The sequence below is a fragment of the Pelophylax lessonae genome (assembly GCF_965119305.1).
Source record: "Pelophylax lessonae genome assembly, chromosome: 1".
Classification (NCBI taxonomy): Eukaryota; Metazoa; Chordata; class Amphibia; order Anura; family Ranidae; genus Pelophylax; species Pelophylax lessonae.
In genome coordinates this window covers 169,806,072-169,823,343 of record NC_138768.1, presented here as the reverse complement: position 1 = coordinate 169,823,343, position 17,272 = coordinate 169,806,072, and the positions used below count along the sequence as shown (strand labels likewise).

Here is a 17,272-nt window from a genome sequence, read left to right as displayed (position 1 = left end):
CTGGGATGGAAAAGGTTTTAATAATGTTTGAGGCAAATTGACTTTCAAACACCCAATCAAGAGCTGGGGAATTTTTTTTTTTTCTTACAAAATAGGAAACTAACCTGCATTCATTAAAATTTGTATAGTGAACAGAGGCATCATTGATTTATCTTAACCACACAGATCAGTGGGTAAGTCCTAATGATTACCCATTCTAAATAAGCCAGTGGAGGATAGTACCTCACCTCAACCATTTTTAATACGATCAGTTAAGAATCCAACATCAATTTGACTACCCCTGACATTCTTAAATACCTGTTTTTGGAAGACTAAGTGATCAGGTCCAATAGAAATTCTTTCCTGATCAATATTGTTTCACACAAATCTTGCCCCAGGCACTGTCCACTATGCCTACCTCCTTCCTCCAGAGTTTACACAAAAGCTGGCCCAAATAGCATAACTCTTGTCTAACACCAACATTCAGACATTACTAATGCAATTGATGTTTATTTAAACTCTTTGAGGATGTGACTATCTCATAGCTGATCTGCCCATTTACAGCCAGTCATAGCCATATTATGGCAAAACTACTACTGAGACTACTTTCCATGACTTACTATTGTAAACTGAAAACTAAATGTCATCTGAATCTACTTAAACAGACCCTGTTACCAGAACATTCATTTCACCAAAAATCTTCCCATAACATTATAAATTATGATGAGTATTTAGCGTGTCTTATGCATGCTATTAACTGGAATAGCCTCCTTGGTGTAGACAACATCCAAAAGCCCTGGGGTTTATGTAGGGAGGTGAGGGGAGGATGCTGGATCAGCACAGACATCAGTTAAACACTCCCAGGAGAGGAAAGAGCTATTTCTATTTCATGCAAAGAGGGAATGGGCTTGTGCCAGGGAATTGACTGTGTTAAAGTAGTCAAATACTCTAGCAAAAAAGATCAAAGAAACATTACAAGTAAATAAAAAATAATTTGTGGCAAGAAAAGACAATGCAAGTGAGCTTTTAAAATACTTTATTTTTCTGTGCTTTTATCTGCAATTTCTTAACTTGGTAACACATTTATTTTTAATCAGTACATTTCTCAACTGTCTTCTCTGGACATCCAATATACTGTATGTTAAGGTCATTTTCAGATTATCCTTAGAAAAACCGCTTACTGTTAACGAGGGTTAAAATTGTGCTTGAGATAAATGTTTACGATTGTGACCCACCCACATTTAGTATCAGTGAGGGCTTTACCCTACTACTAGCTACCTGGTATTGCCAAATGCTGGAGTTACAGTCTAAGGCAGGGTTTCTCAACCAGGGTTCCGTGAAACCTTAGGGTTCCTCCTGAGGTTACTAGGGGTTCCTTGAGCAATGGGCAATTTCTGCCTCTCAGATAAGTTTCCAATGACACCATTGTTCCTTTTAGCTATCTGTAAGGGGGGAAATTCTTTCCAATGATGACAAGAATAAGGAGCATTCTTCCCACTGACTGTCACACTAATGTGTCATGAGTTGTAGATTTATAACAGGGGTTCCCCGAGACCAGAACATTTATTTCAAGGGTTCCTCTGTGTTGAAAAAGTTGAGAAAGGCTGATGTAAGGTCTCATTGGTGCCATTTCCAAAAAAATTTAGAATATTGTGACTTGTTGATTCTTATATAAACACCATGATGGGTTCTCATTGGGGAACCAGCATTAGCCGGGGGGGGGGGGGGGGGGGCAATCCATCATTTTGCTACATAGAAGAATTAGAGGTTAGCCTATGAAAGTTTTAAGTTTGCTGACCCATGTCCATATTGTTCATTTACAGCACAGGCGTTATCAGAAAAAAATATTTAGGCTAGCAATGTCATTAATACATTCATTTTTTTCATCAGACAAAAGCTGCAGCTACAGAACTGTGCTGGCTGAGCTTACAAAAAGAGTTTCCCCCCTGTATGGTCCAAAAATAGGAAACATACATCAGTTCTTTACTTTCGACATTAATCATGGTAAGACCTGTGAGTTCCTTGGTTTGTATTCTCACAATCCAAACTCCTCTCCTCCAAGTGTCAGCTTTTCAAAGCTACCTAGAGTACATCCTATATTCCTCTGATCCGATCTAGCTTAGTGTATAAATACCAAAACATGGCATCCCACAAATGTATGCAGTAGATATTTAGTAGAGTTGCATACAGCAAAAATACATTAATGTATTTTTGCCTAAGTAGGAGGGGATGCAGTGCTCAATGTTGGATGTTAAATTACAGAAAATAAGGTCTATTTAACTCAATAGGTTAATTAACAAATGCAGGGTGAAAAGACGATCCCAATGCTTCATGTATTTTAGAAAAATATTTGTGGTTTAGCTGTAGCAGTTTAAAGTTAAAAAAGTATATCCGTTTTAAAGTGACATTGGATGATAAGCACATTTTTTGCTTGAATGTAACCATTGCAAATAGGCAACACATACATATAAGAAGTATGCCATTGTGTAAAACTTAAATGGCCAGAAGCTGAGTTAAAAATACCCTGCTATTTTTTATGTCATGTAAACAAGCTGAAAAAATGTATGTCATGTTGGAGCCTAATAACTGAAGTTGTATTGCATTCAGCACTGCATGCCCTTGAGAGCAAAAATCTATTTTACATATTTATACTATGTAAGTCCCAGACCACCCAAAACCAACCTGTCAGTTTTGAGCAATGGCATGGACACACTATTCTTCTGTTTCAGCTGTGAGAAATATTCTCAATGCTTCATTTCCTGTCTCCGGTCCCCAACCATGACCATTACAATTATGTTATCCTACCTCTTCTGGAATTCTCCTTTAACAGCACAGGGTATCCAGAGCAGGGGTGTCAAACTCAATTTCATTGTGGGCCACAGCAGCATTATGGTTGCCCTAAAAGGGCGGGTTAACTTAAGGCTTAAGCTTATTTTATTATTCTTATTATTAGTTCTGTCCTTCTCCCCTCTGCCAACTGCTGAGACAGGGGGAAGTGGGGACGAGGGGGTTGCCGCAGCTGCAGGAGAGGTTTGAGGGCCCCATGAAATGGCCTGACGGGCCGGATTTGGCCCACGGGCCTTCTTTTTGACACATGTGATCTAGAGGGTTAAGTATGACACAATATTTGGCTTTTTAATGGCTGCACTGAAAGTATTATCCAGGATGGAGATAATGGGCTGTAGAATCATTGACAGTCAAAGTAAACTGTCAGGTGTTTTATCCCACCATATGAAATATAGTTGCTTGAGCTAGACATGTAACAGCACCCATTGGCCGGTAACATATGGAGTAATTTCTGCTCCTAAAATGCTGATCATCAGTTAGCTAAGAATACTAAACATACACAGCTCTTGAACCCTTAGCGCTCACTCTTCTTGATATACTGTAACTAGGAACACTGCTTATTGATTACACGATAAGGTCAGTGATCTCAGTGGTTCATCCACAGGGAAACAGAAGAGTCTGAATTATCCTTATTTAAAGTGGTTGTAAACCCTCACATATACCCAGTTAAGTGTCTAGCCTCAGGTGATACACAGAGACTACATAAGTTGTACAGGTTTATCTGCAGCTGCCGAGAAAGGACACACCACCACCTACACAGTCTCATAGGGGAATATGAACAGCAGAGCTGAGTGCTGGATGGGAGCAGGGCCATCTCCTAGGATTAACTGGTGTCGACATATGCTTTCAGAAGTGACTCATGCAGATACCAGTGGAATGACACAACAGACAGAAATCAGAGTAGGTACTTTAGATCAAGGCTAGTACACACTATAGAAGTATATGCTTTGTTAATTTTCCATTTCAAAGGTTTACAATCACTTTAGGTAACTATACCCACACAGATTAGGGTGAGGGGGATTTAAAAGTAACCAAAAAGGGGAGGGCTTTTTTTTTTTTAATTTAATGTGCTGGTAATACTTTCTCATAGGCTGCAAGCCCTACCCCACATGTCTTCCATACAATGCGCTGATGATGGCCCATAAGCCTGAAACAGCTGTATGCTGTTTGGAAGAAATTACTTTATAAGCTGTATCTGTGCTGTAAACCGGTGTTGCTGGCCCAGGGTCAGAATATAATGATTTGCATTGCTCCATTCACTGTCAATGATGAATAAACCCTTATATTTTTGGGTTTGTGATGGAAGTGGGACATGCAAATACCTTCTATTCTAAGAATGATCTACAGTAGCTGCTAATCATCATTCTTTTTTTTACACAACACAAAGAAGTTGCTGTTTTACATTCAATATGAGATTACCTATGCATTATTCACACTTGGAGGAGGGGAATTTTGAGAGAATAATGGGATATCTGGAATTTTGCTGTGAAGGAGAGTACCAGTGCTAGACACTGTGCTTGATTTGCTAATAAAAAAAGAGAGAGAATCTGGAGAGAGATGGTGATGTAAGACTTGTCACGTGGATTCAGTACTGATTTAAAACTTTAGGTTTCTCTTTCCCTTTTCTAAGAGAATGAAACCGAACCCTTCCATAAAGCAATGCCCTATAGCTCCTATGATATACAGTATATAAAAAGATGGACTTTTATTTCACAAGAGGGGACCTCGTTGCCACTTTTCCACAATACTAGAAGCCATCACAAGGCAACAAGACATCTTTCCTGCCTTCCGACCTGGCAGAATTTCATTCCCTACAAAATTCACAAGTGGGCACTATCATAATCTTTTATGTCCTCCTTCCAAATTTGCAAGACTACACAGATCACTGCTACGCTGGTCCCAAAAAAAAAAAAAAAAGGACCCCAACCATCATTTTCTTTTAGTAGTAGAACATTGCTACTAAGAACAATTTTTTCCCTCGAAAAAGAATGTTCAGCCCACCTCGACTTTGTTTTCGGGAGTCAGGAAGTTCTCGTCCTGCTCCAGCAACACTGCGCTCTATACTGTATGTAGCTGAGGCCCCATACAGTTTATACAGCACAAACAGCCGCTGCAACTATTAGTGAAGTTAATAGTTTGTTTGGACCAGCTTGGTCCAAATTAACTACCTAAAGTTAAATAAAACACGGAGATCAGCTGTAAACATGTGACAGAGATGTTGTGAAGTCTTGAAATACTAATATTTCCTTGTGTCACTTTAAAATTAATTTTACCCAGTCCTGTCCATATTGGTGAGACTTGGCAGCAAAGAGCCCTAAAATGCTTTGAAGATTTTAGTTTAAGAGTTAAAAAAATGTTAGTGTAGGTTGGAATAATATGTAGTTAAAGCTCCTAAAATATTAGTATACATGTTAGCTGAAATACAAAGTGGATGCCTTTCTTTTAGTAGGTTTACTGAAAATACCACTTAATAGTAAATAATAATTTATCCATGTGCTGCGTCACTTCTGACACATCTGTTTGGGTAATGGGATGCCAAAAATATTGGTTTGAGTTTTTTTTTTTTTTTTGGTTTTTGTGTGTTGTTGTTTTTCTCTCTGTAAAGCTAAACCTTCACACATTTTCCAAATATACAGTAATTATGACTATGATTACTGTACTGGTAAAAACATTTTTTTGCAAATACTGTACTTGTAAAGCAAGCTTCCAGTCAATTTGTAAAATTGTAATTTTTTTTATTTCCATATCTGCCATGGAGCAAATCACAGACTAACAATTGTTTTTGTTAAAGTGGAACTAAATTTCAATATATTCACATTCCCTCTAGCGATATGACATCCATAAGCTGTCCATTTCTGCTAAGTTTGGCATCTTTGGCCATCTTTTTTGGCCCACTTGGATGAAGTAACTCTCACCCAGGTGCACAGGAGTTAATTCATCCCAGCACCAAGGAATGTGAAAGTCAGTGAACATTCGATGGAAGTTTGTAAACCGGCAGATAAGACGCTTCTTTAGCGTATTACCATATTCATGGTATAATGGTTCTCCAATAAAAAAGCCTTTCTGCAAGAGTTTTTTAGACAAAGTTCCAATTTACGATCCCTTTCTGGATATGTAAACCTGCTTATCCTACATTTGCAACTCACAGCTCTGTAGGTAGGTATTTATATATTAATTAGGTTACTTCTAAGAATTCAGTTACTAAGGAAATACCCAAACCATAAGAAATATTAAATATTTTATAGCCCTAATGTGCAAAACATTTCCCACCACTTCCATGGTTCTTGCATGTTGTATGCAGTACAGGTCAATACCGGGGCTAACCCAGGGCCCTGGAATTAATTTCATAGCAGCCCCAGTGGCGTAGCGTGGGTTGTCAGCACCCAAGGCAAGGCAAGTAATTTGCGCCCCGAACCAGTGGACATTTAGCGCTCTCTGAGTTCCTACCACTCATACAGAATTAAAACCCCTTATGGAACATTTTAGGATTTACCACTCCTTCGCTTTGTTCTCCTTTCTTTCCCTTTTATCTCTCTCTATCCTAATTTCTTATTTTTCTCCATCTCTCTCTCTCTCTATCTGGCTTCTTTCTCTTATTCTTTCTCTCCCCTTTTCTTTGTTCATCCCCCACTTTTCCTCTCTCTTCCATGTATTCTCTTTTTATTCCTTCTCTTACTCCTTGTCGGGGGGGGGGGGGCTGGAAGAGCGGCGCAGGCTTCAGGGAAAGCCCAGCTGGGAGGCCACAGGCTCTAGGAACAGCCCAACTGGCCCCCCTCCCCGCTATGTAATACACTAATACACTGTTGACCCCCCTCCCTGTTATCTAATACACCGCTGACCCCCCTCCCCACTAATACACTGCTCACCCCCCCTTCCCACTATCTAATACATTGCTGCCCCCCCCCTCCCCGCTATTTAATACACTGCTGACCTCCCTCCCCTCTAATACACTGCAGATCCCCCTCCCCGCTTTCTAATACACTGCTGACCCCCCTCCCCACTATCTAATACACTGCTGACCCCCCCCCCCACTATCAAATACACTGCTCACCCCCCCCCCCCCCCCCCGCTGTCTGCTATCTAACACACTGCTGGCCCCCCTCCCCACTATCTTATACGCTGCTGACCCCCCCATACTATCTAATACACTGCAGACCCCCCACTATCGAATATACTGCTGCCCCCCCACTATCTAATACACTGCTGGCCCCCCTCCCCACTATCTAATACACTGCTGACTCCCATCCCCCTATCTAATACATGTCTGCCCCCCCTCCCCCTATCTAATATACATCTTGCCCCCCTTCCCCTATCTAATACACTGCTAACCCACCCCCTTCCCCTAATACACTGCTGATCCCCCCTTAACCCAATACACTACAAATTAGCAGTATTAACACTGCTGACCTCCTCCCCCTTCTAATACACTGCTGACCCCCTCCCCCTAATACACTGCTGACCTCTCTAATACACTGCTGACCTTCCCCCTTCCCGTATTACACTGCTAACCCCCTTTCCCTAATACACTGCTGACCCCCCCTCCCAATACACTGCTGACCCCCTAATACACTGCTGACCCCTTCCCACCCCCTAATACACTGCTAATCGCCCCCCCCCTGGCCCCCTAATACAATGCTGATCTCCCCCCTCCCTCTAATACAATGCTGATCACCCCGGCCCCCTCTCCCTCCCCCTAATACAATGCTGTTACCCCCGGCCCCCTCCCCCTAAAACAATGATGATCCCCCCTCTTTTTAAATTAGGGGGAGGGGGGTCAACATTGTATTAGGGGGAGGGGTCCGGGGGGGACAGCATTGTATTAGGGGCAGGGGGGTCAGCATTGTATTAGGGGTAGGGGGGATCGACATTGTATTTGGGGGGGGATCAGTAATACCTAATAATGTCCCCCGGCCCCCTCCCCCTAATACAATGCTAATCCCCCCGGCCCCCTCCCCCTAATACAATGCTGACCCCCAATACAATGCTGACCCCCAATACAATCCCCCCCAAAAGAATGCTGATCCCTCCCCACTCCCTAATAAAATGCTGCCCCCCGGCCCCCTCTCCCTAATACAATGCTGATCCCCCCCGGCCCCTTCCCCTAATACAATGCTGACCCCCTCATACAATGCTGTTCCCCCCTGGCCCCCTCCCACTAATACGATGCTGATCCCCCCCTTTTTTTTTTAATTAGGGGGAGGGGGGTCAGCATTGTATTAGAGGGAGGGAGCCGGGGGAAAGCATTATATTAGGGGGAGGGGGGAGATCAGAATTGTATTGGGGGAGAGGAGATTAGCATTGTATTGGGGGGGAAGCAGCATTGTATTAGGGGCCCTAATACAATGCTCATCCCTCCTCCCTCCAATACAATGCTGATCCCCCTCCCCCAATACAATGCTGACTTCCCCCCCAGGGCAGCTCAGCGATGCCAGTGTCTGTGTTAGGAGGGAATAGATGCCACCGCCATGCTGTGCACTTGCAGCCAGTCAGTAGAACTGTCGCCGCGCAGCCGCCGGATATGACGTCATGTCATCATATGCCGCTTCTGACCCAGCGGGCCGCTATTTTCCTGTGTTGTGGCTGAGTGCAGCCACATCTCAAAGCGGCCCCAGGGTCGGCAGCCTACCGGGAAATTTCCCGGTATCCCGGTAGGCCAGTCCGGCCCTGCGTTAACCCACATACTCTATGTGCATGACAGCTTGCTTTTCTACATCAGGTAAATAAGAACCATCCTGCAACATGCTAACATGCAATAGAACAGCAAACATCAGGATGTTCTCTTGAAAATGGTGTATGCCAATGTGCCTGGGTGACTGTGTTTGAAACTACAAAAGCTAAGTTCTTCTAACCTTTCATTTTATTTGAATCTTTCAAATAAAATATATTTTTAAACATTTTATTAAAACTACATTTTAGAAAACCTTTAAAATGTTACCGATATTTAGGCGTTCAGCTGAACTAAGCCTCAAAGTCATCAACACACAATATGCTCTACATCAGGGGTGTCAAACTCAATTTAATTGGGGGCCACAGCAGCATTATGGTTGCCCTCAAAGGACTGGTTAACTTAAGACTTAAGCTTTGAAGGGGCAGGTGTGGACCAACATGGAGCCCACTTACACTGTAGCAGATGATGCGAGTCTGAAATGGAGGGTCGCACTCTGCTGGTATCATTTAAACTTTATTGGAGACTGCTCAGACAGAAAATGGTACTGCCTCAGTGTACTGCCTGAGCAGTCTCCAATTATGTTTAATGTGGATGATACCAGCGGTGTGAGACAATCCTTTTTAACTGGCATAGAATTGTATTATTCTCATAATAATTATAAGCAGATGTCCAGAGCACCCACCCTCCTTACATTAGATGTCAAGAGCCCCCTTACCATCAGAAGTCAAGAGTCCCCCACCCTCCCTTAAATCACAGTGCATCCCCCCTTACCTTGTGCTGAGGGCAGAGCTGGGAAGCAGTAAGCGCATGGCCTTGAGGAGGACCAGGGGAGGGCTGTTATCAGTTGCCAGAATCTGCTAAATGCTAAGACCAGGGAAAGCAGAGATGAGGGGATGCTGTGGCTGCATAGACAGGCACAGGATCTGTAGGAGGAGTTTAGTCCTCCTCTCTGCTGCCAACTGTTGAGACGGGGAGGAGTGGAGACGAGAGGGGTGCTACAGCTGCAGGAGAGGTGTGAGGGCCACATGAAATGGCCTGGCAGGCCAAATTTGTACCCCAGGTCTTGTGTTTGACACATGTGCTCTACATTCTACTATTATAAAGGTGTAGTAATATGTAATGAAGAGATCATTATAGTGCCAAACAGGAAAAAAACTGATGTAAAGCATTTTTACTAATTATTATACTTCAGGTCCAGATGTGTTGACTCTGGTTGTTGGATCAGACATCAGCCGCTTCCCCAATACCCCACGGCCGACATGTCGTGGCTATCTTCATAAGCGTACACATTCAGGATTACTAAAAGGATGGAGGAAAAGATGGTTTGTGCTCAAACATGATGGGACTCTTCACTACTACAAGCAAAAAAAGGTAAATTAGCAAATGTGTAAATTCATATTTCTGATGATACAGCTGTAATGTTAATAAAGCTTTTATTGCAGTAGTATTTGTAACTATATTATGATCAAATCAAAGTTACACCCAACATTAAAATTCCAGTGTGGGTGTGTTAAAATAATAAACACACGTCAAGCTTAACTTAAGCAATAAGAACCAATAAGTTTGTTCTATACCTTTATTATGATTATAGTAGGTTGACTCTGGTGGCCCTTTGTCGAACCCTTGCAGGTCAGAAAGACGAGCTTTAGTTTACAACATATTGGTTTTGCATTCCCATACAAGTCAATGGGAATGCAAACCTTGCTTGAAGCAGGTCAGAAAGGGGGTCAGGTGAAGGTAAAATGCAACTTTTAATTTATTCAGAATGATCTCAGATGTGTCTGTAAGGGCCGGTTTACTCTAGTGCAATGGCAGACATCGCATGTGATTCGCACTGCATTGCTGTGAAGATCACATGCGATGTCTGTGGGATGTGAATTCAGCCATACAGACTGTATGGCTGAATTTGCATCACATTCGGACCAAACTCGTGCAGGACCCTTTTTTTGTTTGCACCAGAATCAGATTGCATGGCTGTTCACACTGATTGCGGGGTGTCGTTAACTTAACATACACTTCGCAATCAGTTTGCATGAACAATTTGTGATTTTGATGCAGTGCAAATTTTCAGTGAATTCGCACTGCATCTAGTGTGAATCGGGCCTAAATGCTGTCAAACTAAATCATTGCCACAAACCCAAAGCTCATTAGAGCAGGAGCTTATTATGTTACGGTGTGCTGCTTGGTGTTGTTTGTATATGATAATCCAGCTGTGCGCCTCAAAATTACTGTGGTAGAATGATGGCAACTCTACCTCTTAGCATTAGCCTTTAGACCAACATCAAACTTGTACAATCCTAGTGTAACACAATTCCCAGCCATTTTGCTGGATGTGACCCCCCCCCCCCCCCCGGGTCACCACTAACAAGAAAAAGTACCTTTAAACCCATTTCTCCATGTGTGAGCACTGAGACAAAAACCAGTCTAGTATCTTTGTTTTTTTAATTTATTTAGGAACTTGGATGGGAGAAGGGATGAGTGGGATACTCCTGCAACTGAACTATGCACAATTTGGCAGAGACTCTGAAAATCACTGTTTGACACTGGTTAACGCTGGCCAAAGCTGCGGTTAACGCTGACTTGAGCTGGTCATGGCTAGGCCGCTAACTTTACTTTGCCTTTTGAATGTGAAATAGGATGCTAAGCTTCCTGAGGTAATCTGTCTCCTGAGGCAAGCTGTAGCCTGACATAAACTGTATTGCTGAACACTTCAGAGCCCTTCCTGGCACCCCCTTTTACTCCCTATTCTTCAGGGCTTGAAAACTAGCACCCCCTTTACTGTACACTCCTGGTTAGCTGGCTCCTGGATCCCCCTTGACCTTCTGGAGTGGTCCCCTCTCCTAGGCAGACCCCTGGGCAGATCTTGAGTACTCACGACACTGTTTTTCCTGAAGATCTCTGCCCAGCAGCTCCACTCGGTCAGCACTCTCATGATCCCCTGCAGCCCAGCTCAACCGCCGGTCCCTAGGCCCACTGCCTGGACCCCCCCCTTCACACTGACAGAAGGAGAGACAGCTGTCACCACCTCCTGGAACTGATGCTCCAGCCAAAAGACACTCTGCCTCTCAGCTTTTATTTACAATCCCATGACACAACTCTCCAAGTGCAAACCCACTGGGACAGTTACAAAAGCCTGTGTATCATTGGCCAGGTTTCCCCCACCGTCCAACAGGCCTCCCTATTTGACACAGTGGGGACACTCCCTCAGACCAGATGAATACACACTGAGCACACTGAGCAGACCTAACTAAAGATCAAGCTGCTCCTCTGATTAGCAGATGAAGCAATTATAGTTTTCCTGCTGCTTTCCTGTTAAGCAGGAAATGCCAAACTGTATATTCTATCTAGCACCTGACTAGGAGGGTGCTACACTAGTTTTCAAGCTTTCATTTTGCTTGAAATCATTGAAGTTCAGAGAAGTTACTGGAGAAGTTACTGAACTTTTTTAAATAAATAACTCGATCCAAACCATTTGATGTGTTGCCTAAAACAGTATTTTTTTTAGCAACCTACTCTGACATTGCTGAACAATTTGATGTAAAGTAAACACATCTGCTTATGATACATTCTTCTATTTTTGAATGTGTACTCTTTTTTTAAAAAAACTGTGGGGTTATTCATTGCAGAGCATGTCCACATGGTGGCATGTGTTACTTGGAAGTCATAATGTTAACTGCACATAATATTCCTCCAAACAAAACATCATGTTCTATTGTAGTAATTGAGCATCATGTTGCATTGTAGTAATTGTTGTACCAAACATCTTGGCACACTGTTTTTGTTGAAGTCCGTCTCCAGGAAAAAATATATATATATAAATAGTGCATTGTGCATTAATGAACTTACTCCCCGGTCTTGAATCGAAATACCTCTTCCTAATCCATTCTGCAGTATAATGATTTCAAGGCACAATTTCCTTTATGAGCAAAGATAATTCCTGCCCTGGGGACCAGACATTTTTCCCTGCTTGTTGGCTTTTTAGGCACCCGTTTCCTCGACCCTCTTTGAGTTCTTCTGCCTCTGGAGTCTATGAGAGAGGACCCAGCAACTGGAACTGCAGCCTCCACCAATAGGATGCGTCCACATCAAGCAGGCAATGATGTGGACACCTGAATAAGGACCCTAGGAGGAAAATAGAAGAAAAGAGACGTATCATTATGTGACCATGGCTTCAGTTAAAGCAGAACTTTATCCATAACAGTTTATTAACAATTAATGTTCTTTAACAAAGGAACATACATTCCACATTATTAATTATGCTACCAAAATTAGTGTGTACTGTAAATTGCCTCCAGCGTTGCTCCTGTTTCTTCTTGCTGAAGGCCGCCATTTTGTTGAAGCCCAGAGCAGTCACATCTGTACTGAAAACTCTCCCTCTCTCCTTAATCTCAAAAACTATATGTCACGTTCTGTAATTAACACGTGATTAACATTTGATTGTATGTCTTGGCTCAGCTAGAGAGAAAGGCTGACAGAAGCATCACAGTGCTAAAGATCATAGCGCTGCTGCGAGAGAAAGGAGGGAATATCATTAGGATAAGATATAGCACTATCCTTTTAAGTTTAACTCCTTTGTGTCTCCCTGGCAGCAGAGTTTGCCCTGTCACCTTTCCTGCTTTTCTTTTCTCTCTCCCTAATCTGTCCTTCCTCAGCACAGTCCGTGTTATTCCTGTTGCTTCCTCCCCCATCAGCAGCAGTAAATCTTTAGGCTGTCACCAAATCTGCCTCTAGTGACTCACTGATTATCAGCACAGTGTCCAGAATAAAGGACAACTGAGTTTGTGCAGAGCACGTTGAGCACGGAGGACCTTCCTGCTCTCTTCCCCCACCTCCATTCGGTCATGATGAGCAATCCCTGAATGGACTTAACTCCATACACAGTGCCCATGACATCTTCAAGGAGGAAATTATACCTGCACTTTGTCTGGTTCTTCTTTTTTTCAGGGCTTATACTGTCTTTTGGAGCCTATTTTATCTATTTTGGACTATCTTCACAATAGCCACATTTACATCATTATCCTTAAATTCTCCATCTGACACCGGATTTTGAGTAACTGGAACCCTTTATCTTTCTACAGGCTTGAGCTATGGGTGTTTTCTAACGACCCTTTTTCCGCTACACAGGCATACCTGTGACTGATGTCAGCTACCCTGTAGATCATATATATCCTCACTTCCCGGTTGGATACATTATCCCTGGTCCCTATTTGAACCACTCCAATATTGAAACAATTTTTGTATTCAGGTCTGTGGTGATGCAATCGATTGTATGTACATGATTTTAATGTTTTAAATTGTATTTGTGTCCAGTCCTGTTCTTTGTTCATTCACCAGGCATAAGTGCCTTAATAAACTTATTGTTTAATTTTCACCACTACTCAGTCACCACTAGTGTCCTTTTTGGCGCCTATATCTGATCACCCTTGCCCTGTGAATGTTCTGGAGGCAACCTTGTTTCCATCACATTCACAGAATTCCTTTTTTGTACGCGTTGAGACATTGCCTTACTGGATTTTAAACAGAGCAGACATTTTTTTTTTTATGCAAACAATAGAAAACAAAAGGGTGCAAAAACCTAGTGCATTATCTATAGCACTTTAATAAATTGTAGAAGATACAAATTATACTCACAAACCCAATAGGAGTGATAGCATATCATAAATCCAGAAACCAGAAGCCACCCCTCGAACGCCATAGGTCGAAATGGTTGATGTTATCAGATGATGCGTTTTCGGGGAACAAACCCCCTTCCTCAGAGCAAAACAAAAAAAAGGTTTTGCTGTACGGAAGGGGGTTTGTCCCCGAAGCCAGTCAGCTAGTAGCATCATCCATTTCGACCTATGGGGTTTGAGGGCTGGCTTCTGGTCTCTGGATTTTATGATACGCTATCACTCTTACTGGGTTTGTGAGTATAATTTATATCTCTTACCCTTTAATAAAGTTCTGTAGATAATGCACTAGGCATTTTCTCCCTTTTGCTTTTTGCTGTTTGCACAGTTACAAGATTCCCTGATCTTAAGAGGGCTGCAACACTTAAATCATCCAGTCCTGGTTGCACAGTGGTCATTATATTTTAAAAATACTGTGTCCAGCTTCGTTGGAGGTTCCTAGTGCTATAGTGTCAAGTTTTTTTCTTTTCCAAGTAAGGTTTTACATAGCTATAGCTGCAAAAGGGGTCAGCATGACGTGATCCATCAGGACTTAAAGTTCCACGTTAAGTAAAATTGGCATTTGGAAAGGTTTCATTTATTTTTTCATACCAGCAGTTAGTTAGAGAGGGGAGTGCAAGGAGGGCTTCAAAAGAATATAAAAGTTGTCATTTTATGTGCCACTTGTATGTGTACCACAAGATAATGAGGTTGATTTACTAAAACTGGAAAGCGCAAATCTGGTGCACCTCTGTATAGAAACCAATCAGCTTCCAGTTTTTTTAATCAAAGCATAATTGAACAAGTTGAAGTTAGAAGCTGATTGGCTATCATGCAGAGCTGCATCTGATTTTGCACTCTCCAGTTTTAGTAAATAAACCCCAATGTATTATTACTAGCAAATGAGATATGATTTTAAAGGCAGTGTGAATATCTTAGAGATATCTGACTGGTTGTTCTCTACAACTACTAATCATGAATGAATAATGGGAAATCCTTTTGATATTAATATAGCCAACCCCCGCTATTCTCTCCACTAGGAATGTATTCAATTTTCTGGTGTATTTAGTCACCCAAGGGCTTCCTATTTCGGAAGTGAATAGAAAAAATATTTGAATAATTAAGTGGTTCTTCAAACCACTTTTTCAGCTTGCAGAAAAATTGAGCACACTGGTGGAGCACATTACTATTTTGTGGCTATGTTCATTGTGAGTTCTGACTTGAGTGCTAATCAATTTGCTTGTGCCTAGTAACAACACTCACTGTAAGTCATCTGTAATTTTTGCACTTCTTTATATAACAGGCCAGCACTGAATGCATTCATGTAAAATATTTAATTGGACAAGAATTGGTGGAAAGAAGTTTATGTACATCTTGCAATGAAATTAGCAATATTGCTATTTTCTTTGGGATATCAGATGAAATAAGACACTTGAATACAGAGGCGTAACTAGAACCTTCAGGGCCCTGATGCAAGAAACCATGAAGGGCCCCCCAGACCCCTGGCCGGGGCCCTTCCCTTCAAGCCCAGGGCTCTTCCCACTAATCCTGGGGCTCTTTACACTCGTTGCATGGCCTTTTATTACGGTCCCGCAGCAGGATCCTTTCACAAGTTCTGCAGTGGGCCCCCTTCCTGCAATCTTGGGGCCTCCCCACAGTGGTGCAAAGCCAGGGCCCGGTCGCAAGTGTGACCTTTGCGATCCTTTAAGTTCACCCACTGGTTTGCTACCGGGCCCCCTGGAGCATGGGGCCCGGTAGCGATTGCAACCCCTGCAACCCCTGTAGTTACGCCCCTGCTTGAATACATTCTATTCTCAAGCCTGGTACACACAATGAGATTATCGGATGAATAATCGTTCGTTTTTTGTTGCATGCTAGTATCATGTCGAAAGTACGAAAATTTTGCACGACAGAATACAACTTCAGAAGTAATGTAATGTGTTGAATTGTTTTGTAATGTATTCTTTTGTTTCAGAGCATGCGTAGTCTTGCTCTTGCGATTTTTTTTTTCGGATGAAAACTGTACTAATTCAACGAAAATTGGACGCTGTGTTCACTTACGATAACAATTTTATAGCCTGCACCTTCAAGTTTTGTCGTCCAAAAAGTCAAAATCGGCTGTCAAAAGCACAAAAACTAACAATCAGATAAACGGCCGATCGTTAATCTCACTAAATGTTACTTTCCGATTTTCTTTTTCTGTGTACGGGCCTTAAGAAGGCTTTACTGTGTTACTGTCATGCTTACCCCTTATGCAGGTGGTCAGACACTATAGCTACAATAGCTAGCTTCTGTGTTCTTCACCTATAGCAGCTCCCTTTCCCATTAGGCAAGCAGGCCTACAGGTACTCGGTTGCCCCCAGGATTTATACACAATGATGTAATGCCTGTCCACCACACAGTGGTTTAAATGACAGTCCAGGTATAAGGCAGGCAAGGTTCAAAATAGTCAGGGTCAAAAAGTAGTCAAAAGGCAGGCAAAATTCAGAGAGTAATCCGATATCTGATCAGAGGTCATTAACAAGGGAACCCAAACAGCAGAGCAGGACAGACAAACAGGCAGCTTGAGGACATATAACCAGCGCTATCACAAGAATGAGACTGCAGGTTTGGCTGGCTTAAATCACGTTTGGCTGGCTTAAATCAGGTTTGGTCTCCACCCAGAGACTGGCCACATCAATCACCTTGCAGGTGGACAGACAGACAGTAATGCACCATAGCCAAAACCAAGATGCTGGAATGAGACCAACAGCTGTCAAAGAACAGGAGCATTTACACTCTCCTGACAGTTACACATTTATTCGGTTGGACGGCTTTTTAATTTCTTTGGTCCTTTCTCACCACAACATGTATGGTTATAGTGTCTCATTCGGTCTCAAGCCTTACTCACAATTGTTTCCTGTGTGTCCTTGCTGTGACAGGCATTTTACAATGCAGTAAAACTCCTGTCACCGCATTATGTGTGAATTTGCCCTGAAACAGCTGTATGTAGTTTGGAATAAATGGTTCTATAACATTAGGTTATATTTGCACGACACCAGTGGTTCTGAATGTGCATCTGGCTGATGGGACATAAAGAAATGGTTTGCATGGCTCTGCCTGCTGTCCCCAATGAAAAATAATGCTCCTA

The 17,272-nt window shown here is 42.4% G+C and overlaps 1 protein-coding gene across 1 annotated transcript in view; it reads left to right on the top strand.

Moving 5' to 3' along the window:
- The window catches only part of LOC309557836 (uncharacterized protein), a 102,312-nt gene that overhangs the window by 70,364 nt on the left and 14,676 nt on the right, over positions 1 to 17,272 (top strand). Inside the window, exons 7-8 of the mRNA XM_082260615.1 lie at positions 1,870 to 1,983; positions 9,687 to 9,865. Coding sequence (XP_082116741.1) covers positions 1,870 to 1,983; positions 9,687 to 9,865 — 293 coding nt within the window. The remainder of the gene's footprint in view (positions 1 to 1,869; positions 1,984 to 9,686; positions 9,866 to 17,272) is intronic.